The following is a 22,321-nucleotide window of genomic DNA, read 5'->3' as shown; positions in this document are numbered from 1 at the left end:
ACATGAAAAATCTGAGTAAGTAAAAGTATTAAAGTACCTGTTCAAAAACGTACTTAAAGAATAAAAAGTAAAAGTATTTTGTGCTGATTCTGAGATATAATGCAGCTGATGATTGATTTTGATAAAGATTTTAGTTGATTTTTATTTATTTTTTTCCAACAGAAACAATTGAATCAATATTTTTTTCTGTTTTTATTTCTATTTTTTTCCCCTTAAATTATGAACATGTTAAAAATAAACTCAGCCTTTTCAGCAGGTCTCAAACTATAATAAAAAATACTTTTCCAGTTCAAAAATGTAGTGGAAAAACTATACACTTTAAAATCTACTTGAGTATATATTTTAGGTATCTGTACTTTCTCTTTTAAACACTGGATTTTTCACGTTTGCTCTGGTTTAAATTGTCTAAAAAGCCCAACAGTGTGGAACATTTCTCCTGCCACAGTCTGACGTCTCTCTCCTCGGGCTCGTGTTGGTGTGTTCATGTATTTTGTTGTGAATATTACTTACTACTTATTTAATCACAAGTGTTTACTGCCCTGGGAATGCCTCAGAGTCCCACTGGGGAGCTGGAGGAAGCGTCTGGGGTGTGAGAAGTCTGGACTGTTGCCTCCACGACCCGGCCCCAGATAAGAGGAAGAACGTGTATGGATATTTTCATAATAATGGGAATGACTGGACGACTTCAAATGTTATGTAACTATAGTAACTACGTATTATTGTGTTGTGTTAAATCTGATTAATTAAAAAAATATAATAAAATAATTAAAATGTACTTAGATAGTCAGGAAAAAAATAAAATAAATAAATAATAATAATAATAATAATAATAATAATGTGTTTATTCAGATATTTGAGTCATAATAAATGAGATAGTTTTCAAACAAATCTGCAGATATATGAAGTCAAAAATATAAAATTACTCATGAATATTGTCTTTGTCTTTGTAGTTTTAGCAGTAAAAGTTTGTACTATATTCATGGATTTCAGTTTCCTGTTACTTGCCGCCATTTTGAGGACCGTGAAATAAATCCAGAGGTGTGAGATCTGGAGAACGCTTCAATCCAACGATCTGGAAATGTTTGACTGAGGAGCTCACGAAAAATGTGATTAAAAACTTTTATACCCACTGAGAACAACAACAACAAAAATAATGTATTTATCCGATCATTTGTTTTTATAATTACATTTTAAAAGTGTGCTGAGACTTTATGGACGTGTTTAATATTGTTAATCGCTATGACAACCTCCCCCCCGTCGTGAAACCCCCGGGATAAGTGAAAATAAAGACACAGAGAGAGCGTTTGTATTAAATGTTCTAGATGTTTTATTGAGTTGTTTTCATAAGTTTGACACACTTGCTCTACTTGATGTGTGGTCTCGTCGTATCTCGTTTTTATTCTCGTTTTTATACTCGTTTCCCGTCGGCAGCCATCTTGAATCCGCCTGAGGTTACTGGCCGTTCGCCGGTCTCCCACACGCACACGCACACACAACACGCGCAGCCCCACACGGCATCACCATGACGATCACACGGGACCTGAAAAGCTTCAACGCGGCTTTTTTTTTTTCTTTTTTTTTTCCGGGAATGCGAAAGTGACTGGAAACCCTCCGGATACAGAACCGGCCTCTGCGTTTGGTGGAGGTGACGGCAGTCGCAAAGTTCATGAGACGGATTTATATATTTTTCTAGAGCACACACAAAGAATGGTTTTGTATAAGTATCGTCAAGGTGGTTCACACGGCACACAAACGAGGAAGAGGAGGCGAGGAAGAGGAGGAAGAGGAGGAGGAGGAGGAGGCCGCACTGCACAAAATATCATCTAGATTCAGTTAAAACAGCTCCAAATCAGAATATTAACTCTGAGGATGTTTTATTTCATTGGTAAAGCAAGAATAATGTGTTATTTTAAACGTTTTGAACTTGTCTCGACACATTTTTACAATTTCAAGTCCATTATTTGCCAGTTGTGTTAAAAAAAATAAGAAAATCAGTTTGAATATTTATATAGTTTTGGATTTTATTTAGATGATCAGATGTTGGATCTGTTTAAAGGTTCAAGTAGAGCAAAAAAAAAAAAGAAAAAGATACTGGGTGGAAATATGTCCCGATATGGAAGATTACATTGCAAGTTTATGTCTTTTTAATGTCTTTTCTTGCAGTGTTTATTCAAAATTGTGCCGAATATTCAAATTTTTTATCTCCAAAGCAAAAATTGTATTATAAATTTTCCACTACTTATTTCCAATTTTTTTCCTTTTTTTCCCCGATTTTTTTCTAATTTTGTTTCAATTTTTTTCCCAATTTTGTTCCAATTTAGTTTCAGTTTTATTCCATTTTTTTCCAAATTTTTTACCCACTTTTTTCCAATTTTGTTCCAATTTTTTTTTCCAATTTAGTTTTAATTTTTTTCAATTTTTTTCCAATTTAGTTCCAATTTCGTTTCAGTTTTATTCCAATTTTTTGGAGTTGAAGTTTGACTCGAGTCTAGTTCATTTTGACCTGTGGGGGTGGGACGCCATGTCAGTTGCGCTTCGTTGGCCTTCGCACACACTCACGCCGCTCAAAATATTAAACCCCGCCCCCAAAACAAACACCAACAAATGACGCTACGGTGTCTGTTATTGGACAAACTGCAAAAATAAAAGTTTAAATGGGTTTGGAATTCAGAATAGTAATTTAGTTAGAAGTTTTTTTGCGTTCAGTTTAAATTATTAGATCAATCTGTAAATATTTGCGGTTGTTTCGATGCGTTTTTGACGTTAAAATCCCAATTTTTGTGAGCAATTTTTCATTTAAATACTCGTTTTTTTCATTTAAATACTCGATTTTTCATTTAAACCGGTTACGTCATAAAAATATCACTTCATCAACAGGTAATTTTGGTTAAAACAAGAAAAAAAACGATACCGAAACAAGTTTGCAATGTATTTACGCAAATCTAAAAACGCAAAACCACGAACGAAATAAATCCTGTTGAAAATTCTCAAATCAAAAATGAGATTCTGGATTCAGTTGATTTAAAACTAAAGTCGATGGTTTGGTTTTGCGGAAAAAAAAACAAAATCAGGCAGTGCTTTGTGTGTGTGTGTGTGTGTGTGCGGTCAGTGATGAGTCAGACGATAAAAGACGGCAATGGGAGACGCGTGATTGGTCGATCGGGTGAAAGGGGGTGGGGCTTCGGGGGAGGTCAGGGGTCGTAGGAGCAGGACAAGAGCATATACACTCTCTCTTTGAATCGTCAGCTCGATCAGATTCACACTTTACGCAGCTGCCTTTTCGTAAATATATAGATTTATGTACACATGCAAGTATTATAGGAGATGAGAGGAGAGACGGAGGGAGCGACGGAGGGGAAGGAGAGGAAAGGAAAGGGGCGGGGCCATGTAGAAAGTTGTAAAGGAGTTTTTGCAGTTTGCATCTTTGGGCAGTTGTGATGAAAATTGCGTAAAAGCGCCGTAGTCCTTATGACGGGGTCCGAACGTGAGATGAAATGGTTTAAGGATCGAGGAGCAGGGGTTCGAGCGTGAAGGGGGTTTTTCATTAATAATATGTCTCCCGCTCCACCCAACCTGCGGAGAAACAAACCAAAACACCAACCGTTAGACCCAAAAAAAACACACACACCAGCGCCGTGGAGTTTTGAGACGCCGAGACACTCACCTCCAGGGTTACGGCGGATCAGGAGTTTTCGGATTTCATCGTACACAAAGATGAGGAAGCTGTACGGGAACGCGCAGAACCACCACGTCGGTCTGAGGAGGAAAAAACAACGAAATCAGAACGTCTGTGTCGCATGTGTCAACCGCAGGCCCGGGGGCGGAATCTGGCCCACGGTGTAGTTATATTCGGCCCGTGAGATCATATAAAATGTGCTTTAGAGCTGGTCCGCTGGTGTACGGCACATGCACCACTAATACTACACATCCCAGAATGCTTTGCTGGTCCGCAGTCAAGACCAATGGCGGCATAAATCTGATTGAGCTTGAATATAATGTTTCTCTCTGCATTTTTTTCTACGCCAAGACCTGGACTGTTAATAGTTTAAAAGTTGAATTTTTAGTGAATGATTTCTTTTTTTTTTTATTCTTTTTTTTTTATTTGTTGTTGGTTTTGTTAAAAAATAAAAATGCTAGTAAAAAGAAACTTGAAAGGCTACAGACAGTAATAATACATTTTATTGATTTAAATATGAAATAAATAATACTGATGTGTCTTTTATTTCTCATGTTTGTAATATTAAGCTCGAGTGTTTCAGCAAAACTAAACTTTGTATATAAAGTTTAAACATTACACGTCAGGTGCAGTGCATTTTTCAGTAAATATTGAGTTTGGCTGTGAATTTGTCTCTGTTTTTAATTTTTCCCCAGTTTCAGTTTGACTCTAATCTATGTCACGTCTACGGCTCATTCATCAAAACAAAGGACAGATTTTAAAATGAGATCAGACATTTTTCCCCAATTTTTGTCCAATTTTGTTAGTTTTTTTTTTCAATTTTTTTCCAATTTTTTTTTTCCAATTTTTTTTCCAATTTGTTCAAATTTTTTTTAATTTTATTTTTTTCAATTTTTTTCTAATTTTGTTTCAGTTTTATTCAATTTTTTTCCAATTTTTCCCCCATTTTTTTTTCCAATTTCTCCTATATTTTTCCAATTTTTCTGAAACCTATTTCCACTAAATCCTCATATTCTGAGTTGAAGTCGTTTGCCTTGGGTCTAGATTTCCTTCAGACATAGAGATCGATCAGTGTGGGGTTTTTCATGAACGATACCGATTATTTAGAATCTTGAAAACCTGCGGCCGATTAGCTCTGTCGATATTTCTGGGCCGATTTTCATAATTTTCCACAAAAATACATGATTTGAAACGACATCTGACATAAATCCTGTCTGTACTTTTTACTGCGCCGCGTAATTTAACAATAATGTGCAAAAATCTGCTGAATAGAAGTGATTTTCAGACGTCCACATCCCTGTTTTTACCCATGATGCATCTGTGTAAACGCATGTTGTGAATATCGACATCGAACTAAACGAGTAAAATAAAGATTTATGCAGCGACTGGTGAGTCCAAACCAAATATCAGCCTCAGGAGGAGAGTTAAAGCCGATAACTCATACACGATAAAGTGCAAATATCGGCCGATTTTAGTGTCAAAGTGCAGATTTTTGACGTGTTTTATGGTGAATGTTTCTGTGTCGTTACGAGTCTCCACACGGAACAAAAACTGACACTTAGAAATGTCTTTGTCACATTTTTGTCAAGGTTCCTTTAACTTAAATCCATAAAAAAGAAGCGTTTGGAGCTGGATTTAAGATAAATTTGTGACTTTTTTCTTCCTAATCGTCTAATATTTCCAAAACAAACGCTCGATTTTCAGGATTATCAGGACAGTTCAACGTTTTGTGGATTTTATGTTTGGATATTTACTCCAAAAATAATAAAATGTGCAAAACAAACATTTAAAGCTCCTCTGTGTAACATCTCTGGCGAAGGATCTGCCATCTGCTCGTCTCCATGGAAACGTTATCACTTTGACGTGGATTTTTCACATTATGGCTTTAAAAGTGTCAATTATTCTTCTGCAGCTGTTTTTAGATCACATGTGGTCGGGTTCACCGCTCCACAGATCTGACCTGAACATCTCCATGCAGACGAATATGTAGCACATCCTCCACGCGAAAAAGTTACACAGTGCGGCTTTAACTTTCGCAGCACAAAAGTTGAATATTTCCAACATAAACGCTCGATTATTGTCACGTTTGGTCAAGATTTGTGGATTTTATGTTTGGACATTTTATTTCATTTTAGTTTTGATGAAAAATCTAGAGTTTTATTTGTTACGCCGTCGATCTGAAGTTATTTGTACTAATAATTATGTTTTACGTCTGATTATATTTGACGTTCTCTCAGTCCTGGAGCAGACGACACAAGTCAGAACGATTCATTTTTATGAATTCTAAACATTAAAAACAGTTAAACTCCACCCACTTGAGCGGGTACATCCTGAGCGCCACGTCCATCCCGGGACAGTAGGACAAGAAGGCGGCCAGAGCCGTCTCCTCGAACAGACCGAAGATCAGGATCTTGTTCCTGGAAAACAAAAGTGAGTTTGAGTCAAAGGTAAGACCAGGGAAATTTATTTATTTATTTAGGTTTAGTCCTGGTTTAGTCCTGGTTTAGTCCTGGTTTAGTCCTGGTTTAGTCCTGGTTTAGTTTTGGTTTAGTTCTGGTTTAGTCCTGGTTTTGTCTTGGTTTAGACCTTGTTTAGTCCATGTTTAGTCCAGGTTTAGTCCTGGTTTAGTCCTGGTTTAGTCCTGGTTTAGTCCTGGTTTAGTTTTGTAAGTTGAGTAAAAGTACTATAGTACTATAGTACTACAGTACTATTCGTACTCACTTCATTCCCTGCTGAAACACTGAGTTGCGTCTGGTTTTACAGATGATGACGTCGGCCCACTGCACGACCACGATACTGACGAAAAACGCCGTGTGACACGTGAACTCCACGATCTTCCTCTGTTCATACGTCTGGAAGGAAAAGAGGGGATTTTATTTATTCATCTTTTTATCAAAATGGAGTAAAAGTACTAAAGTACTGGACTAAACAGTGAGGTATCTGGACTTTACTTCAGTACATTTTACAGTGTGTACTTTTTACTTTTACTTGAGTACCTTTGAGAGCAGTATGTGTACTTTTACTCCACTACATTTATGAATTCAGAATTTGAGCAAAACAAAAATATACAAATAAAAACAGAAAAAAAAAAAAAAACATCGATTCTTTATCAAAATCATCACATTTGAAAACTCAGTAGATCTGCACAAAATACTAGAAGTACTCAACTCTGTTACTCACAGATAAGTAAAATTACAGAAACTGGAGCAAAAAATACTCACATAAAAGTAAAAGTATCATATGAAAAAATCTACTCAAGTAAAAGTATTAAAGTACCTGTTTAAAAACTTCTTAAAGAGTAAAAAGTAATAGTATTTCTTGCAGATTTTGAGTCTTATAAAACTTCAGACGTGGTGATTTTGATAAATATTTGAGCTTTTTTTCAGTTTTTATTTTTATATTTTTGTTTTGTTCAAATTTGTGTTAAAATTAAACCTCAGACTTTTCAGCAGCTCTCACACAATAAGAAAAATACTTTTACTTTTCACTCCTGAAAAGTGTAGTGGAGTAAAAGTACAGATACTGCTCTCAGATGTAGTGAAAATAAAGTAAAAAGTACACACTGTAAAATGTACTTAAATAAAGTACAGATACCTCAACTTTACTTAAGTCCAGTACTTTACTACTTTTACTTCACTACGTTCCACCACGGGAAATATCCAGTAAAAGTACACTTACTCGAGTACTATTGTAACTGTACTCTGTCTCCATTCATCACATGTCCACAGTCTAATGTCCTCACCCACTGCTGTCCGTCTCTGTCCTCTAGCGTCTCTAAATGCCCTCACCCACTGCTGTCCTCTAGTGTCTCTAAATGTCCTCACCCACTGCTGTCCGTCTCTGTCCTCTAGCGTCTCTAAATGTCCTCACCCACTGCTGTCCTCTAGTGTCTCTAAATGTCCTCACCCACTGCTGTCCATAGCTGTCCTCTAGTGTCTCTAAATGTCCTCACCCACTGCTGTCCATAGCTGTCCTCTAGTGTCTCTAAATGTCCTCACCCACTGCTGTCCATAGCTGTCCTCTAGTGTCTCTAAATGTCCTCACCCACTGCTGTCCATAGCTGTCCTCTAGTGTCTCTAAATGTCCTCACCCACTGCTGTCCATAGCTGTCCTCCAGGTCGTTGACGGAGCGGTCGTCCCAGTTGAGTCTGATTCCCACGAGTCTCGAGGGCAGGAAGCCGTTTTCAGCCAAAATGACAAAATATGTGAAAAAACCTCCCAGAGCCTGGATCATCCCTGCACAAAAACAACCATTTAAAGCTCCACTGTGGAACTTTTGAACTAGTGAAGCAGCTGCCACCTACTCGTCTCCGTGGAAATGTTAATACTTTGGGATTTTCCACATTACGGCATTAAACTTTGAGCTTATTCTACTGTGTCAAACGGCAAGCATTTATTCTGTGGTCGGGCTCGCCTCTCAACAGATCTGACCTGTACCACGACTTGATGCCGTTGTCTCCTCGTCTCCATGGAGATAGATGCGCAAATGCCACACTGTGAAACATCCCTTGCAAACATCTCCATGGAGACACACGTCTTCCATCCGAAAAGCTTTAACTTCTGCCACACGAAGATGTTGGCGAGGAAAGTTTCACCGTATGGCATTTGTGTGTCTATCTCCATGGAGACGAGGAGATGGCAGCGTCAGGTCATGGTACAGGTCAGATCTGGTGAGAGGCGAGAGACCGGATCGCAGAGTAAATGCAGTAGGATAAGTGATAAGTATAATGCCGTAATGTGGAAAATCTCAAAGCAATAACATCTCCATGGAGACACACAAGTAGCACGTCTTCCATTCAAAAAGCTACACAGTGCGGCTTTAACTTTTGCCACACGAAGAGGTTTGCAAGGAAAGTTTCACCGTATGACATTTGTGTATTTATCTCCATGGAGACGAGGAGATGTCAGCGCCAGGTCACGGTACAGGTCAGATCTGGTGAGAGGCGAGCAAGATCACAAAATAAATGCAGTAGAATAAGTGATAAGCTTAAAGCCGTAGTGATTTGTCTCCATGGAGACAAATCCGTAGCACATCCTCCACCGGGAAAGTTACATGGTCTGGCTTTAACTTTTGCCTCATGAAAGAAGCAAAAACCTTGATATGAAGCTTGTTTTATTCAAAGTTTAAAGTGTATTTCAGAGTGTACTTCAGAGTGTACTTCAGAGTGTACTTCAGAGTGTACTTCAGAGTGTACTTCAGAGTGTACTTCAGAGTGTATTTCATAGTGTAAAGTGTATTTCAGAGTGTATTTCAGAGTGTACTTCAGAGTGTACTTCAGAGTGTATTTCAGAGTGTACTTCACAGTGTACTTCAGAGTGTATTTCAGAGTGTACTTCAGAGTGTACTTCAGAGTGTACTTCAGAGTGTACTTCAGAGTGTACTTCAGAGTGTACTTCAGAGTGTAAAGTGTACTTCAGAATGTACTTCAGAATGTACTTCAGAGTGTACTTCAGAGTGTACTTCAGAGTGTACTTCAGAGTGTACTTCAGAGTGTACTTCAGAGTGTACTTCAGAGTGTAAAGTGTACTCCAGAGTGTACTCCAGAGTGTACTCCAGAGTGTACTCCAGAGTGTACTTCAGAGTGTACTCCAGAGTGTACTCCAGAGTGTACTCCAGAGTGTACTTCAGAGTGTACTTCAGAGTGTACTTCAGAGTGTACTTCAGAGTGTAAACGCACCGATCTGTCCGTAGGCGATGCTGATGAGTCTCTCGTTCACGAGCTTGTCTCTGAAGGGGTTCCTGGGCTGACGCTTCATGATGTCGCTCTCTGCAGCTTCATAGGCCAAAGAGATGGCGGGGACCTGAGGGGGGCGCAAACGTTCACTGTTACATACTGACATGTTTGTTTTTCTACTCGCGTTTGTATCAGTGATTTAAATGTTTATGTCGGGGGAGACGACATGGGGACCACAGGGTTCTAGGGGCCCAGAATCGTTCCTTCATTCTATCGTTTTGTGTTAAGGAAATGTTGTTGTTTTTTTCTTTTTTTCCTTTTATTAAAAAAAAAATCAAACCTGCAATTTGTTTTTGGGAACTCAAAATATATTTATAGGACTAACTGTTTTGGTTCAGATTCAAGACGCGAGAAAATAGAAAAAAAATACAAAATTCTTAGGCTTCCTTCCTTTTACGTGCAACATTTTGATTCAAAAGACATAATATTTTGTTTTCATTTCTCAATCAACACGGTAACGGTCTTATTTTTGTTTTCTTTTTTCAGTTCACTTGACGTCTTTATAGATCCGTCGTTCATTATGTCTCTGATTCTCACTGCAGCTCGACTGAAAAGTTAAATGAACCGCGTCTCTATGGACCAGAAGGGGGCGCTAAAGCTAAAGGACTTTGCTTGACATGGTTTGAAAATTCGAATATAATTTAAAGTAGAATACAGTAATAAAAGAGAAAATAGATAAGATATGTAAGGACTTGTGTTGTAAAGAGCAGCAGAGACATTTAAAGTTTTTCTTTACGACATAATTCCATAAATATGACTTCATATATTTGATGTGTGTTTATAAAAGGAGATGTGTCCAAACCATAGTCTGTTTATATAAATGGATGTAGCTAACCTGCTAGACGCCGCGTTACAAACAGGAAGTGATCATGTGCGCACTTCCTGCTCCATCGACTCCAATTCACTTTACATTGAAAAACTGTGGCTCTCCTTTTTATTATTATTATGATTATTATTTTGAAACACCTCGCAATGAAGTTAACTAACTGATTTTACCTGCATATTTATTTATTTATTTATGTTTTGTATTACTATTATTGATATTATTATTGTTTGTCTTATTTATTTTTTATTTTTAAATTTGTTTATTTATTTTTTATTTATTTATTTATGTATTCTTACTATTATTGATATTATTATTGTTTGTCTTATTTATTTTTTATTTATTTTTTTTTTTTAATTTGTTTATTTTTTATTTATTTATTTATTTATGTATTCTTACTATTATTGATATTATTATTGTTTGTCTTATTTATTTATTTATTTATTTTTTATTTTTTAAATTTGTTTATTTTTTATTTTTTTATTTATTTATGTTTTGTACTCTTACTATTTTTGGTATTATTATTGTTTGTCTAATTAATTTACGCATTTATCTTTTCGTACTGTATATTTTATCTCTTCTTTGCTTCCTTTTTTCTGTTTATTTATAATACTGCACCTTCATTGCTCTAATCCAAAAGTGACACAGTTTGTTAAAATTGTTGAGTCTTGAAAATGACGCTGGACTCAACGTCTGATGTCAGGGGACGTCTCGCTGGTCAGACACGGTGAACTTGAACATTGTTGTATATTTTTTGCAAATAAGGAAAAAAAGAAAAGAAAAACCGTGTCCCCTGGAGCTGAATGCTGAGGATGACGTCACTTCTTCACTTAATCTACGCTCCAAACGTTCGACTCAAAGTGTAAACACAAACAAACGGCTAAACTAAAGGCTGCGTGTGTGATAATGGTCTGTAGGTGGCGCCGTGTGGGCCAGATCTCGTACCATGTCTGTGCCCAGGTCGATGCAGAGGATGGTGATGGTTCCCAGAGGCAGAGGGATGTTGACGATGATGAAGAATAAAAACGGAGTGATCTCTGGGATGTTACTGGTCAGAGTGTAGGCGATGGACTTCTTCAGGTTATCGAAGATCAGACGTCCTGGAGAGAAAAAAAAAACACAGAAATACACGTTTAACAAGTGTCTCTGCGCAAACTTCTACTGATAATGATTATTTTAAATCAAAGAAAGTGGAATTTTCATAGTTTTAGTCATTTCTTCTCATTTTCCTCTGTTGTTTTTGGACTGATTCATGAATTTAATCTTTAATTTGTCGTTTTTAGATGAATATTGTGATTTAAAATGTGTAAATTATAACAGGATGATCCACAGAGATGAGAACCATAGAGACACAAGCTCAATGGGGCAGATTTAATTGTGTGAAATTGTTTCGTTAATTTTTTTTGGACGACGTTTGAATCAAAAGATGGAGCCGTTTTATCGTTTTCATTGCTATAGTGATCATTTTTATTAATTTTATACTGATAATACTATTTGAAATGCAAGTTTATAGCTGTAGTAGTAGTAGTAGTAGTAGTAGTAGTATTGGTAGTAGTAATCTTCCACCTAATGCAGTACTTGTTCTGAGTGGGGTTGTTGTTTGCATTATCTGACAAAACTTGAATTCTGAAACGCAAAGGTATGAAAGTTCACAGAGGAAATACATTTATTTTATTTATTTATTTTACTTATTTCATTATTTATATTTTATACATTTATTTATATATTTATTAATTAATTTATTTTACTTATTTATTTATTTATACATTTAATTATTTATTTATTTCTTTACATATTTATTTATTTTACTTATTTCATTATTTATATTTTATACATTTATTTATATTTTTATTAATTTATTTATATTTTATACATTTATTTATATATTTATTTATTTTATTTATTTATTTAAATTTTATACATTTATTTATATATTTATTAATTTGTTTATTTTACTTAATTATTTATATTTTATACATTGAATTATTTATTTATAAACTATTTCATTATTTATATTTTATACATTTATTTATATAATTATTAATGTATTTATTTTGCGTATTTATTTATTTATACATTTAATTATTTATTTATTTCTTTACATATTTATTTATTTAAAAATGTCTACACAATGTTTATTGTTTTTGCAGAACCACAGGTAACTGCACAGCTCCAGACAGAGACAGGGGGTGGGTGAAAATGCATTTTTTTGCCTCAAATACAACGTGAGGCAGGATTTGTCTAAACTAACAATAAATAAAACCCACTGTAACATTTTAAATCCTCATAAATGTCCCTCGTGTCGTATTATGGCCCGTTTATTCCAAACTCTTCTGTCGTCTTTTGCCTCTTGTCCCTTCTGTCTTTTGTCTCTTGTCCCTTCTGTCTTTTGTCTCTTGTCCCTTCTGTCTTTTGTCTCACCTTCTTCGACTCCCGTCACAATAGAAGCGAAGTTGTCGTCCAGTAAGATCATGTCCGCCGCCTGTTTAGACACGTCCGAGCCCGAGATCCCCATGGCAACGCCAATGTCTGCCTTTTTCAGAGCGGGAGAGTCGTTCACGCCATCGCCCGTCACAGCCACGATGGCGCCCTGAGACAGAAAGACGAGAAGAGAAAATGATGTTCAACTAAAAAGTAAAAGTCTCAGAATGTCTCGTACGAGGCTCATCGTTCATGTTTTTTTGAGAAATCTGGATTCATTTGAAACATTTAACTGCCCAGATCTGATCTGACTTGTTTCTAAATCCATTTTACGTCTTTAAAGTGCACTGTGTAACTTTTCTGTCTCCATGGAAACAAGCAAACGATGTCACCGGGTCAAGTTACAGCCAGATCTGTGGAAACAATAAAGTGAACGTGTTTCTGAGCAGCACCTCAATTTGAACAATGCCCCACTGTGGGACATTCAAAGCAAAGCAATAACATTTCCATGGAGACACAGGTGGTAGACGCCCCAGTAGGAAAGTTACATAGTATAGAATAAAATATTATTAGAAAATGGCTGTAGTAGCTAAAGCTGATAAAATTACTAGAATTACAAGAATTAAACTTTACAATTACAACAGATTATGAATATTGTAAAAAAAAAAAAAAATAAAAAATAAAAAAAAATATATATATATATATATATATATATATATATATATATATATATATATATATATATATATATATAAAATAATCAAATTAAAAATAATTTAAAAATAAAATACATTAACAAAAATAAATACATAAAAATAATACAATGAAATAATACAAATAATAATAACAACAACAATAATAATAATCATAATAATCTTCTTTATTTCTAAACTCATGTGTTTGGGTTCATGTCTGTGCCTAAACTTAATAGACACTGCCCTCTGCTGGTGTGAGTGTGTAACAGCAGGTCCACAGTTGTCACTGTGTCTGTGTGTGTCATTGTGTATCAGTGTGTGTCAGTGTGTACCTGTGTGTGTCTGTGTGTACCTGTGTGTGTCATTGTGTGTCTGTGTGTATCAGTGTGCGTCTGTGTGTGTCTGTGTGTATCAGTGTGCGTCTGTGTGTGTCTGTGTGTGTCAGTGTGTACCTGTCTCTGACATCCCTCCACGATGATGAGTTTCTGTTGTGGTGATGTTCTGGCAAAGACGATCTCCGTGTGGTTCCTCAGGATGTCGTCCATTTGCTCCTGTGAAAGCTCCTTCAGGTCCGTCCCATGGATCACACAGGCCTTAGCATCTCTGTAACCACACACACATTATTATTATTATTACTATTATTATATTTATTTATTTATTACAACTTCGGGTGTAAACCAAACTGTATGAAAAATAAACATGTAAAGTTAATGTGAACGACTAAATACACCTTTGACTAAAGTTCCATTACATTATTTCATTTTTTATTCTCATTTGTCTCAGTTTTGACGCATCGCTCTTACATTTGTGACCTGGAGTCGTGACCTGGAGTCGTTACCTGGGGTTGACTTGGCTCACGGGGATGTTGAGCCGCGCGGCGATGTCCTCCACCGTCTCGTTTCCTTCAGAGATGATGCCCACACCTTTGGCGATGGCCTTGGCTGTGATTGGATGATCTCCTGTCACCATGATGACCTACGGGACGGGGGAGAAATGCATCATGGGACACGCCAAGACTCTCGACGTCGCGTTATTCAATGACTCTGATGATCTATATTTACATTTACACTTTACAACCAGCAAAAAAACAAATATTTGCTCCTCCATGTTGCTGAAATCGGGTCAAATAAAACTTTAAAAATACAACGTAATAAAAAGTAGTAAAAGTAAAAGTTTATCTATGACCTGATTTTGATGTTATTACTGATTCAATGAAAAGTACCTTGATACCAGCCGATCTGCACTTGCCCACGGCGTCGGGCACGGCGGCTCTGGGCGGGTCGATCATGGATATCAGCCCCACGAAGCACAGATTGTCCGTCTGGAAGTTCACGTCCTCTGTGTCGAAGGCGAAGCCTTTTGGATACTGGTCCTCAGGCAGCATCAGGTGACAGAAACCTGGAAATGTATCAAAAGATAAACATCAGAAACATCACACACGGCTGATATTTATATAATAACTCACCGTAAGCCCTAAACCCTAAACCCTAAATCCTAAACCCCAAACCCTAAGCCCTAAACCCTAAGTCCTAAACCCTAAGCCCTAAACCCTAAACCCCAAACCCTAAGCCCTAAACCCTAAGTCCTAAACCATAAGCCCTAAACCCTAAACCCCAAACCCTAAGCCCTAAACCCTAAGTCCTAAACCATAAGCCCTAAACCCTAAGTCCTAAACCCTAAGCCCTAAACCCTAAGTCCTAAACCATAAGCCCTAAACCCTAAGCCCTAAACCCTAAACCTTAAGCCCTAAACCCTAAGCCCTAAACCCTAAACCCTAAGCCCTAAACCCTAAGCACTAAACCCCAAGCCCTAAACCCTAAACCCTAAGCCCTAAACCCCAAACCCTAAGCCCTAAACCCTAAACCCTAAGCCCTAAACCCTAAGTCCTAAACCCTAAGCCCTAAACCCTAAACCTTAAGCGCTAAACCCTAAACCCTAAACCCTAAGCCCTAAACCCTAAACCCTAAACCCTAAGCCCTAAACCCTAAACCTTAACCTGGGAAATATATCAGGATGTAATAGAAACATCACACACGTCTAATTTTTATATGAATTTATAACTAAATAACTCACCCCAAACCCTAAACCTAAACCTTAACCTTAAACCCTAACCTTTAACTCTAAACTTTAACCCTAACGCCAACCCCTAACCCTAACTCTAAACCCTGACGGTAACCCCAGTCCACAATGCTAACCCAAACTCTAACCTTAAACCCTAGACACTTAACCCTAACCCTAAACCTTAAACCCTAACTCTAACCCTATTTATGCAAACTTTTTACACAGTATTTATTAGTGAAATATTTTCAATTCAAGGCTCTGAACCCGATGAAACGTCTGAACTTATTTCCTCATTATAACATTTTTAATTTCATGAACTTTTCTTCTGTTACGATGAAACTGACGCCTCACAGACTGAAGCTTCTGTCGTCCGTCGTGAGTCACAGACGTTTGGATTCACTCGACTCTTTAAACCTTCATTTAAACGTTTGAGCGTCTCTTACCCAGGACCCTCTCCCCCAGCCCGCCCAGCTCCATGTAGGCGTTCTGAAAAGCCTCCTTCATCTCCTCGTCCATGGGCTGCTCTTTGCCCTGGATCATGATGGTGGAGCAGCGGTCCAGGATCCTCTCTGGCGCCCCCTTCATCACCAGCAGGTAGCGGTTATCGTTGGGGTCTTCTGTCTCGTGGACGGAGAGCTGAAGGACGGAGAGAATACGTCACAAAGGGTTTATTTACTGTCCCCGTCCAACGCCACTGGGATTAAACGTGTGAGGAGCAGCGGGTACTCTGAGTCTGGAGTGAGGAGTACCCCAATGGAGGATGGTTCTAATATATTGTGTTTTTTTAATAACAAAAAAAAAGAGTGGAAAATGTGAGGTGTATGTGTGTTATTTTTGTTATTTTTGTTATTTTTGTTGTTTTGTTTTTATTTAGTTTTTTTGTTTTTTTACATAATAATCACATTAATTGTCGACATTTTCAACATGTGACAGTTTAAACACTTGAGTAAAAACACGTCACTGTCGAAAGTAAAAGTAAAAGTAGTAAAGTACTAAGTGTAGGTATCTGTACTGTGCATTTTAAAGAAGATACTTTTTACTTCACTGCTGTACTTTCTACTCCACTACCCAAGACCGAAAAGTAAAAGTATTTTTTTATTATTGTTTATTTTTAACACGTTCAGAATTTGAGCAAAACAAAAATAAAAATGATCAAAATCACCACATCTGGAGCTTTATTAGACTCAAAACCTGCGTGGAATACTTTTACTTTACTCTTTAAGTACACTTTTATACAGGTACTTTAATACTTTAACTTAAGTAGATGTTTTCAGGTGATACTTTTAGCTTTACTTGAGTATTTCTTTGCTCTGGGGTCTGTATTTAAGCTTTGATTCGTGTATATTTTCATCTGGAGTTTTGTAAATTTACCAAAAACATAAAGATCTGACCGTGGTGGAGTCTGAGGATCTGTGTTTGGTTCTGGTTTAGTCCAGACCTGACACAGTCCAGTTCTAGACCTGGTTTAGTTCCTGGAGAGTCAAAGTTTCCTGTTGGTCCTGGTGGATTTGAGACCCTCAGACCCTCAGACCCGTGAGTCTCTCGGGTCTTTACCTGGTATTTGTTGGTGGAGTTGAACGGGATCTCCGCCACCTTCTTGTTCCGGTCCCTCATCTGTCGGACCGACCCGCAGGACAACTCGATACATTTGAGCAGAGCCGACTCCGACGCGTCTCCGGCCACGTCCCGTTTCAGGATGGCGATGGAGTCCTGTCCCGCCTTAAACTGAGCGCGATTACACAGACCGGCCACACGGGCCAAAGACTGCCACGTCACAGAGGATTTATCGAACGACGCGCCTGGAACGAGAGGGAAAGGGTTTAGAGAGGAGGAGGAGGAGGAGCAGGAGGAGGAAGAGGAGGAGGAGCAGGAGGAGGAGCGCGATTACACAGACCGGCCACACGGGCCAAAGACTGCCACGTCACAGAGGATTTATCGATGTGCCTGGAACGACAAGGAAAAGAGGAGGAGGAGAAAGAGGAGGAGCAGGAGGAGGAAGAGGAGCAGGAGGAGGAAGAGGACAAGGAGGAGCAGGAGGAAGAGGACAAGGAGGAGCAGGAGGAAAGGAGGAGGAGGAAGAAGAGGAGAAGGAGCAGCAGGAGGACGAGGAAGATCAGGAGGAGTAAGAGCAGGATGAGGAAGAAGAGCAGGAGGAAGAGTGGAAATACAAGCAGTAGGAGTTGTAGTAGTAGTAGTAGTAGTAGTAGTAGTAGTAGTCATAGCAGCAGTTAGCAGTAATTGTAACCATAGTATTAGCAGGAGTAGTAGTATTAGTAGTACTGACAGTCATTGTATTAGTATTGATAATAGTAGTAGCAGTAGCAGTATTAGTTGTAGTAATAGTAGTAGCAATAGCAGTAGCAGCAGCAGTAGTAGTAGCAGTAGTAGTAGTACTCGTAGTACTCCTCACCAGACTGGTCCTCGGTGGTGTCGGCCTCGTGGATCTGGTTGTCGAACCACATGTGGGCCACGGTCATCCTGTTCTGGGTCAGGGTTCCCGTCTTGTCGGAGCAGATGGTGGAGGTGGAGCCCAGAGTCTCCACGGCCTCCAGGTTCTTCACCAGACAGTTCTTCTTGGCCATGCGCTTCGCCGTCAGGGTCAGACACACCTGGACACAAGGTTCACCTCAGAGACGACGTCTGGACTAAGACCACGTTTATCTGACCAGAAGAGAACCACGAGAATCAGAACGAATGAAGCTCATCGAGGCGACGGCGGCGGCGAATCTGAGCAGAGATTTGACCACGAGTATCATAGCAACCAAAGAGCCAATCAGGAGCGAGGATGTTGAAGGTAACACTCTTTCCCTGCCAGTGTTCAGTGTATGAATGTGTATTATGTTCTACGTCCTGATTGGCTGTTGGACTGTAGACCATTGTGTCGTGCGTCCTGATTGGCTGTTGGACTGTAGACCATTGTGTCGTGCGTCCTGATTGGCTGTTGGACTGTAGACCATTGTGTCGTGCGTCCTGATTGGCTGTTGGACTGTAGACCATTGTGTCGTGCGTCCTGATTGGCTGTTGGACTGTAGACCATTGTGTCGTGCGTCCTGATTGGCTGTTGGACTGTAGACCATTGTCCATCAGTCTCCTCCGTGCCGTGTCTCCTGTCCAGTACAGAATGTGTTCAGACAAATTTACATAAACGTTGGATCTCAGTGTGACTCTGAAGTGCTGTACGTTTGCAATTTGTTTTCTCCCCGACAAAACCCACAATGTCGATGAAACGTTCTGCACCGACAAAGACGCCTACGAAGGTTTGAACTTTGAGAGAGTTTAAACGAGAGAGAAATGTGAGAAAATGTTAACGCCTGTGTGAGAAAAGTGTATAAAGTGTGTGGTGAGGAAAAAGAAAAAAAGAAAGAAAGAAAGAGAAAAAAGAAAGAAAATGAAAGAAAGAGAAATAGAAAGAAAAAAGAAAGAAAGAAAGAAAAAGGAAGATGAAGAAACAGTGTGTGAGAAAAGTGTATAAAGTGTGTGGTGAGGGGTTTTACAGACAAAAACAGAGAGAATAATGTAACAAATAAAGCAGATACTTCGTGGATTTCGCCGATCGTGGGTTATTTTTAGAACGTGACCCCCGAGATAAACGCTGACCCTCTGTACCTCGCCGTCGCTCTGTACCTCGCCGTCGCTCTGCACCTCGCCGTCGCTCTGTACCTCGCCGTCGCTCTGTACCTCGCCGTCGCTCTGAGGTACTCACAGTGACCGTCGCCAGCAGACCCTCGGGGACGTTGGCCACGATGATTCCGATGAGGAAGATGACGGCCTCCAGCCAGGTGTACCCCAGGATAATGGCCAGGATGAAGAAGGTGACTCCGAGGAACACCGCCACGCCCGTGATGATGTGGATGAAGTGCTCGATCTCTTTGGCGATGGGGGTTTTTCCCGTCTCCAGTCCGGACGTCAGCGTAGCGATGCGCCCCATAACCGTGCGGTCACCGGTGCAGATCACGATTCCACGAGCAGTGCCTAAGAGCAAGAGGAATTTGGTTTAAAGGCGACATTTTACGTTTAACGCACAAACAAACCTGCAGATTTAGGCTGAGCTCTTCTGTCAAACTGAAAACACTCCGTTCCACCTTGTGATGTCATCAGGTGGTGATACAGGAAGTGCTCCACTGTGTTTTTAAACTCCACACACCTTCATTTATAGAATCATTTGGATCATTTCAGTCCTGGAGTTACTTGGAATCTCGACTGAACTAAAGGTAAAAGGAGCTGGTCACTTTGGAAACTACCACTTGATGACATCACAAGGTGGAACAGTGTTTTCACTAATATGTCGCCTTTAAACCAACTTCATTTAGAGCATTTAGAGCTTTGTAAAACACAACTCCAGGTCTGTTTTTGATGGATTAAAGCTCAACACGAGTCCATTTTGTCTCATACAGGAGTTTTGTTTTATGGTTTTGAAGTTGTCATAGCGATTAGCAATTTAAAACAAAATATTATCACTTTTGAATGAGCAAAAGTTTTCAAAATGTCGCAAATACCAGGAAGTTGAGACAGTGCACGGGCTGAGTTCAGGTTTGTCATAATAATAAACATTTATACTTTTATACACATGTTTCAGATCAGATTTCTATGGTTCAATTTGATTTTTAACGGTCAAAATGTTTATATTTTGTTCTGTTTTTTTTGGTTAATATCTTTGTAAATACTGGATTTTTCCACGTGAAACAAAACGTGGCTTAAAGTTCAAGGTGTTTCTCTGTGAGCACAAAAATGAACTCAAAATTAACTCAAATTTAACTCAAAATTAACTCAAAATCAACTCAAAATCAACTCAGAAAACACAGAAAAAGTTGGTGCTATTCAAATAAAAATGTATAAATTATTATCAGCTGAAATTACGTCCGGCCAAAAGACAAACACGGCAGAAGCTGATGGAGGCGAAAGTTTAGGGGCCGATAATATTTAAAATTCCGACCACGAAAATGCAAATAAAGAAAAGGTAAAGTGAAAAAAACGTGTTTCATTCCAAACCCTGAGCTTCCAGAGTGTTCTACATCTCTCTGCTTTCCTCTAAATCATCTAAAATCATTCCATTAAACACAAAACTGTACCTTCCACACAGTTTGTTGAAAAGAAAGCGACATTGCGGGTTTCCAGAGGGTTGTCATGGGTACAGTCAGGTGACCTGTTCTGAGGCTCGGACTCTCCGGTCAGAGACGAGTTATCCACCTGGAAAATAAGAATAAGAGCTGGATATGTGGACAAAAACACTAAATACATGATATAATCCGTCTGTCCATGGTGTAAACAGGGACGCTCAGACTTCCCTCACCCCAGACACTTCCTGACGAGCCGCTGTTAAAGCCTCAGCTCAGACTAACTCTTAAAAAAACCCCAACAACCTCAGTTTTCAGTCCTGCTTCTCTCAAACCCGTGACATGACAACAACTAACTCTGTCCTTTTTAACACAGAACAGACTCATAAAACCCCCACAGCGCCCCCTCCTGACACAACAGGGATAGAACAAGAACACGAGCCAATAGAACCACAGAGGTTTTACAACATTATAATAAACTTTTAAACCCCTAAGTGCTAAAATCATTCTGAATGTTTAGTTTTTTCTTTCTTTTTCTCTTTAAGCAGCTTCTTCTCTCCATTTTTCAAACTGAGGTCAAAACAAAAATGAGTCCGGGGAGAGATTTTCAGGATCTGAATCTTGAACCTGCAGAGCTTTAAAATTCAAAGATACTATTACATAAAGTGTGATGTTCAGTGTTAAACTCTAACTTAAAAAATGGGATCTCACTAAATTATGTATTTTTTCTTTTCTTTTTAAATATTCTGCCCTTTCCTTCTTATTTTTTTCTGTTTTTTTTCTGTTTTTTTTTTTTTTTTTACTTACCTACTCACACACAAACTAATATCACAAATTAAAAAACAAAAAAAACAAAAAAAACCCCAACTCTAACCCTTCCAACTCTGTAGTACATTTAAATAAAACCTGTCTGACTGTAGTACTCTCATATAAACCTCTTCTTCCTCCGTACCTTGCAGCCGTGGGCGGACACCACCCTGATGTCGGCGGGGATCCTGTCTCCTCCTTTCACTTCGATCAGGTCTCCAGCCACCACCTCCTCGGCGTTAATCTGCACCTTCTCCCCCTCACGGATCACTAAGGCTTGCTGCTCACACGAGAGAAAACATCAGGAAAATCACGTGAATCCAGCAGCACACAGTCCAGGGAAAATGCTCTGTTTTTATGTAACACTTTAAAACACAGGATGGGAACTGATACGACTCCAGGGATTAATGAAAGAAATCTTCAACCAGAGAAAATACACACACCAAAGCTCATTGAGGCAGTTATAGTGGCAATAAAAAAAAATAAAAAAACAATTCAAAATAACAAAAAAAACCCAAAAAACTTCAAGATAACAAAAAAAATAAACAAAATAAACAAAAAAATAACAACCTCAAAATAACAAAAAAATATATAAATAAATAAATAATAATAATAAACTAAAAATAACAAAAAAACAAACAAACACACTCAAAATGAAAAAAACACAACTCAATTAAAAAAAAACAACTCAATATAACTAAAAAAAAAAACAAACAAAAAAAAAAACTTCAAAGATAAGAAAAAAATTAATAAAATAAAACAACAACCTCAAAATAACAAAAAAATATATAAATAAATAAATAATAATAATAAACTAAAAATAACAAAAAAACAAACACAATCAAAATAAAAAAATAAACCCCAGGATCATGTCGAGGGTTAATCTGAACATTTAAGACCAAAATGATTCTGAAGCAGCAGAGACAGAGAGAGGAGAGACAGGAAGTGCGCCCATGATCACTTCCTGTTTGTAACGCGGCGGCTAGCAGGTTAGCTACGTCAATTTATATAAACAATCTGTGGTTTAGGTCTAACAATGTGCAGTATTT

At 38.3% G+C, this 22,321-nt stretch overlaps 1 protein-coding gene across 2 annotated transcripts in view; it reads right to left on the bottom strand.

Moving 5' to 3' along the window:
• Window positions 1-1,303: 1,303 nt before the first annotated feature.
• The window catches only part of atp1a3b (ATPase Na+/K+ transporting subunit alpha 3b), a 40,996-nt gene continuing 19,978 nt past the window's right edge, over window positions 1,304-22,321 (bottom strand). For both annotated transcript variants that reach the window (XM_033980348.2, XM_033980347.2), the window contains exons 7-23: window positions 21,418-21,552; window positions 20,481-20,598; window positions 19,115-19,383; window positions 17,822-18,020; window positions 16,966-17,210; window positions 15,855-16,047; window positions 14,573-14,748; window positions 14,189-14,325; window positions 13,803-13,953; window positions 12,656-12,824; window positions 11,180-11,334; window positions 9,355-9,478; window positions 7,767-7,912; window positions 6,398-6,528; window positions 5,992-6,093; window positions 3,665-3,756; window positions 1,304-3,573 (exon numbers count right to left, since the gene is read on the bottom strand). In XM_033980348.2, the coding sequence (XP_033836239.1) occupies window positions 3,545-3,573; window positions 3,665-3,756; window positions 5,992-6,093; window positions 6,398-6,528; window positions 7,767-7,912; window positions 9,355-9,478; window positions 11,180-11,334; window positions 12,656-12,824; window positions 13,803-13,953; window positions 14,189-14,325; window positions 14,573-14,748; window positions 15,855-16,047; window positions 16,966-17,210; window positions 17,822-18,020; window positions 19,115-19,383; window positions 20,481-20,598; window positions 21,418-21,552 (2,571 nt within the window). In that variant the 3' untranslated portion in view covers window positions 1,304-3,544. The remainder of the gene's footprint in view (window positions 3,574-3,664; window positions 3,757-5,991; window positions 6,094-6,397; window positions 6,529-7,766; window positions 7,913-9,354; window positions 9,479-11,179; window positions 11,335-12,655; window positions 12,825-13,802; window positions 13,954-14,188; window positions 14,326-14,572; window positions 14,749-15,854; window positions 16,048-16,965; window positions 17,211-17,821; window positions 18,021-19,114; window positions 19,384-20,480; window positions 20,599-21,417; window positions 21,553-22,321) is intronic.

This window comes from Periophthalmus magnuspinnatus, chromosome 16, assembly GCF_009829125.3.
Source record: "Periophthalmus magnuspinnatus isolate fPerMag1 chromosome 16, fPerMag1.2.pri, whole genome shotgun sequence".
NCBI classification, from domain to species: domain Eukaryota; kingdom Metazoa; phylum Chordata; class Actinopteri; order Gobiiformes; family Gobiidae; genus Periophthalmus; species Periophthalmus magnuspinnatus.
Note: the sequence above shows the minus strand (reverse complement) of the source record. Positions and strands in the feature narration are given on the sequence as shown.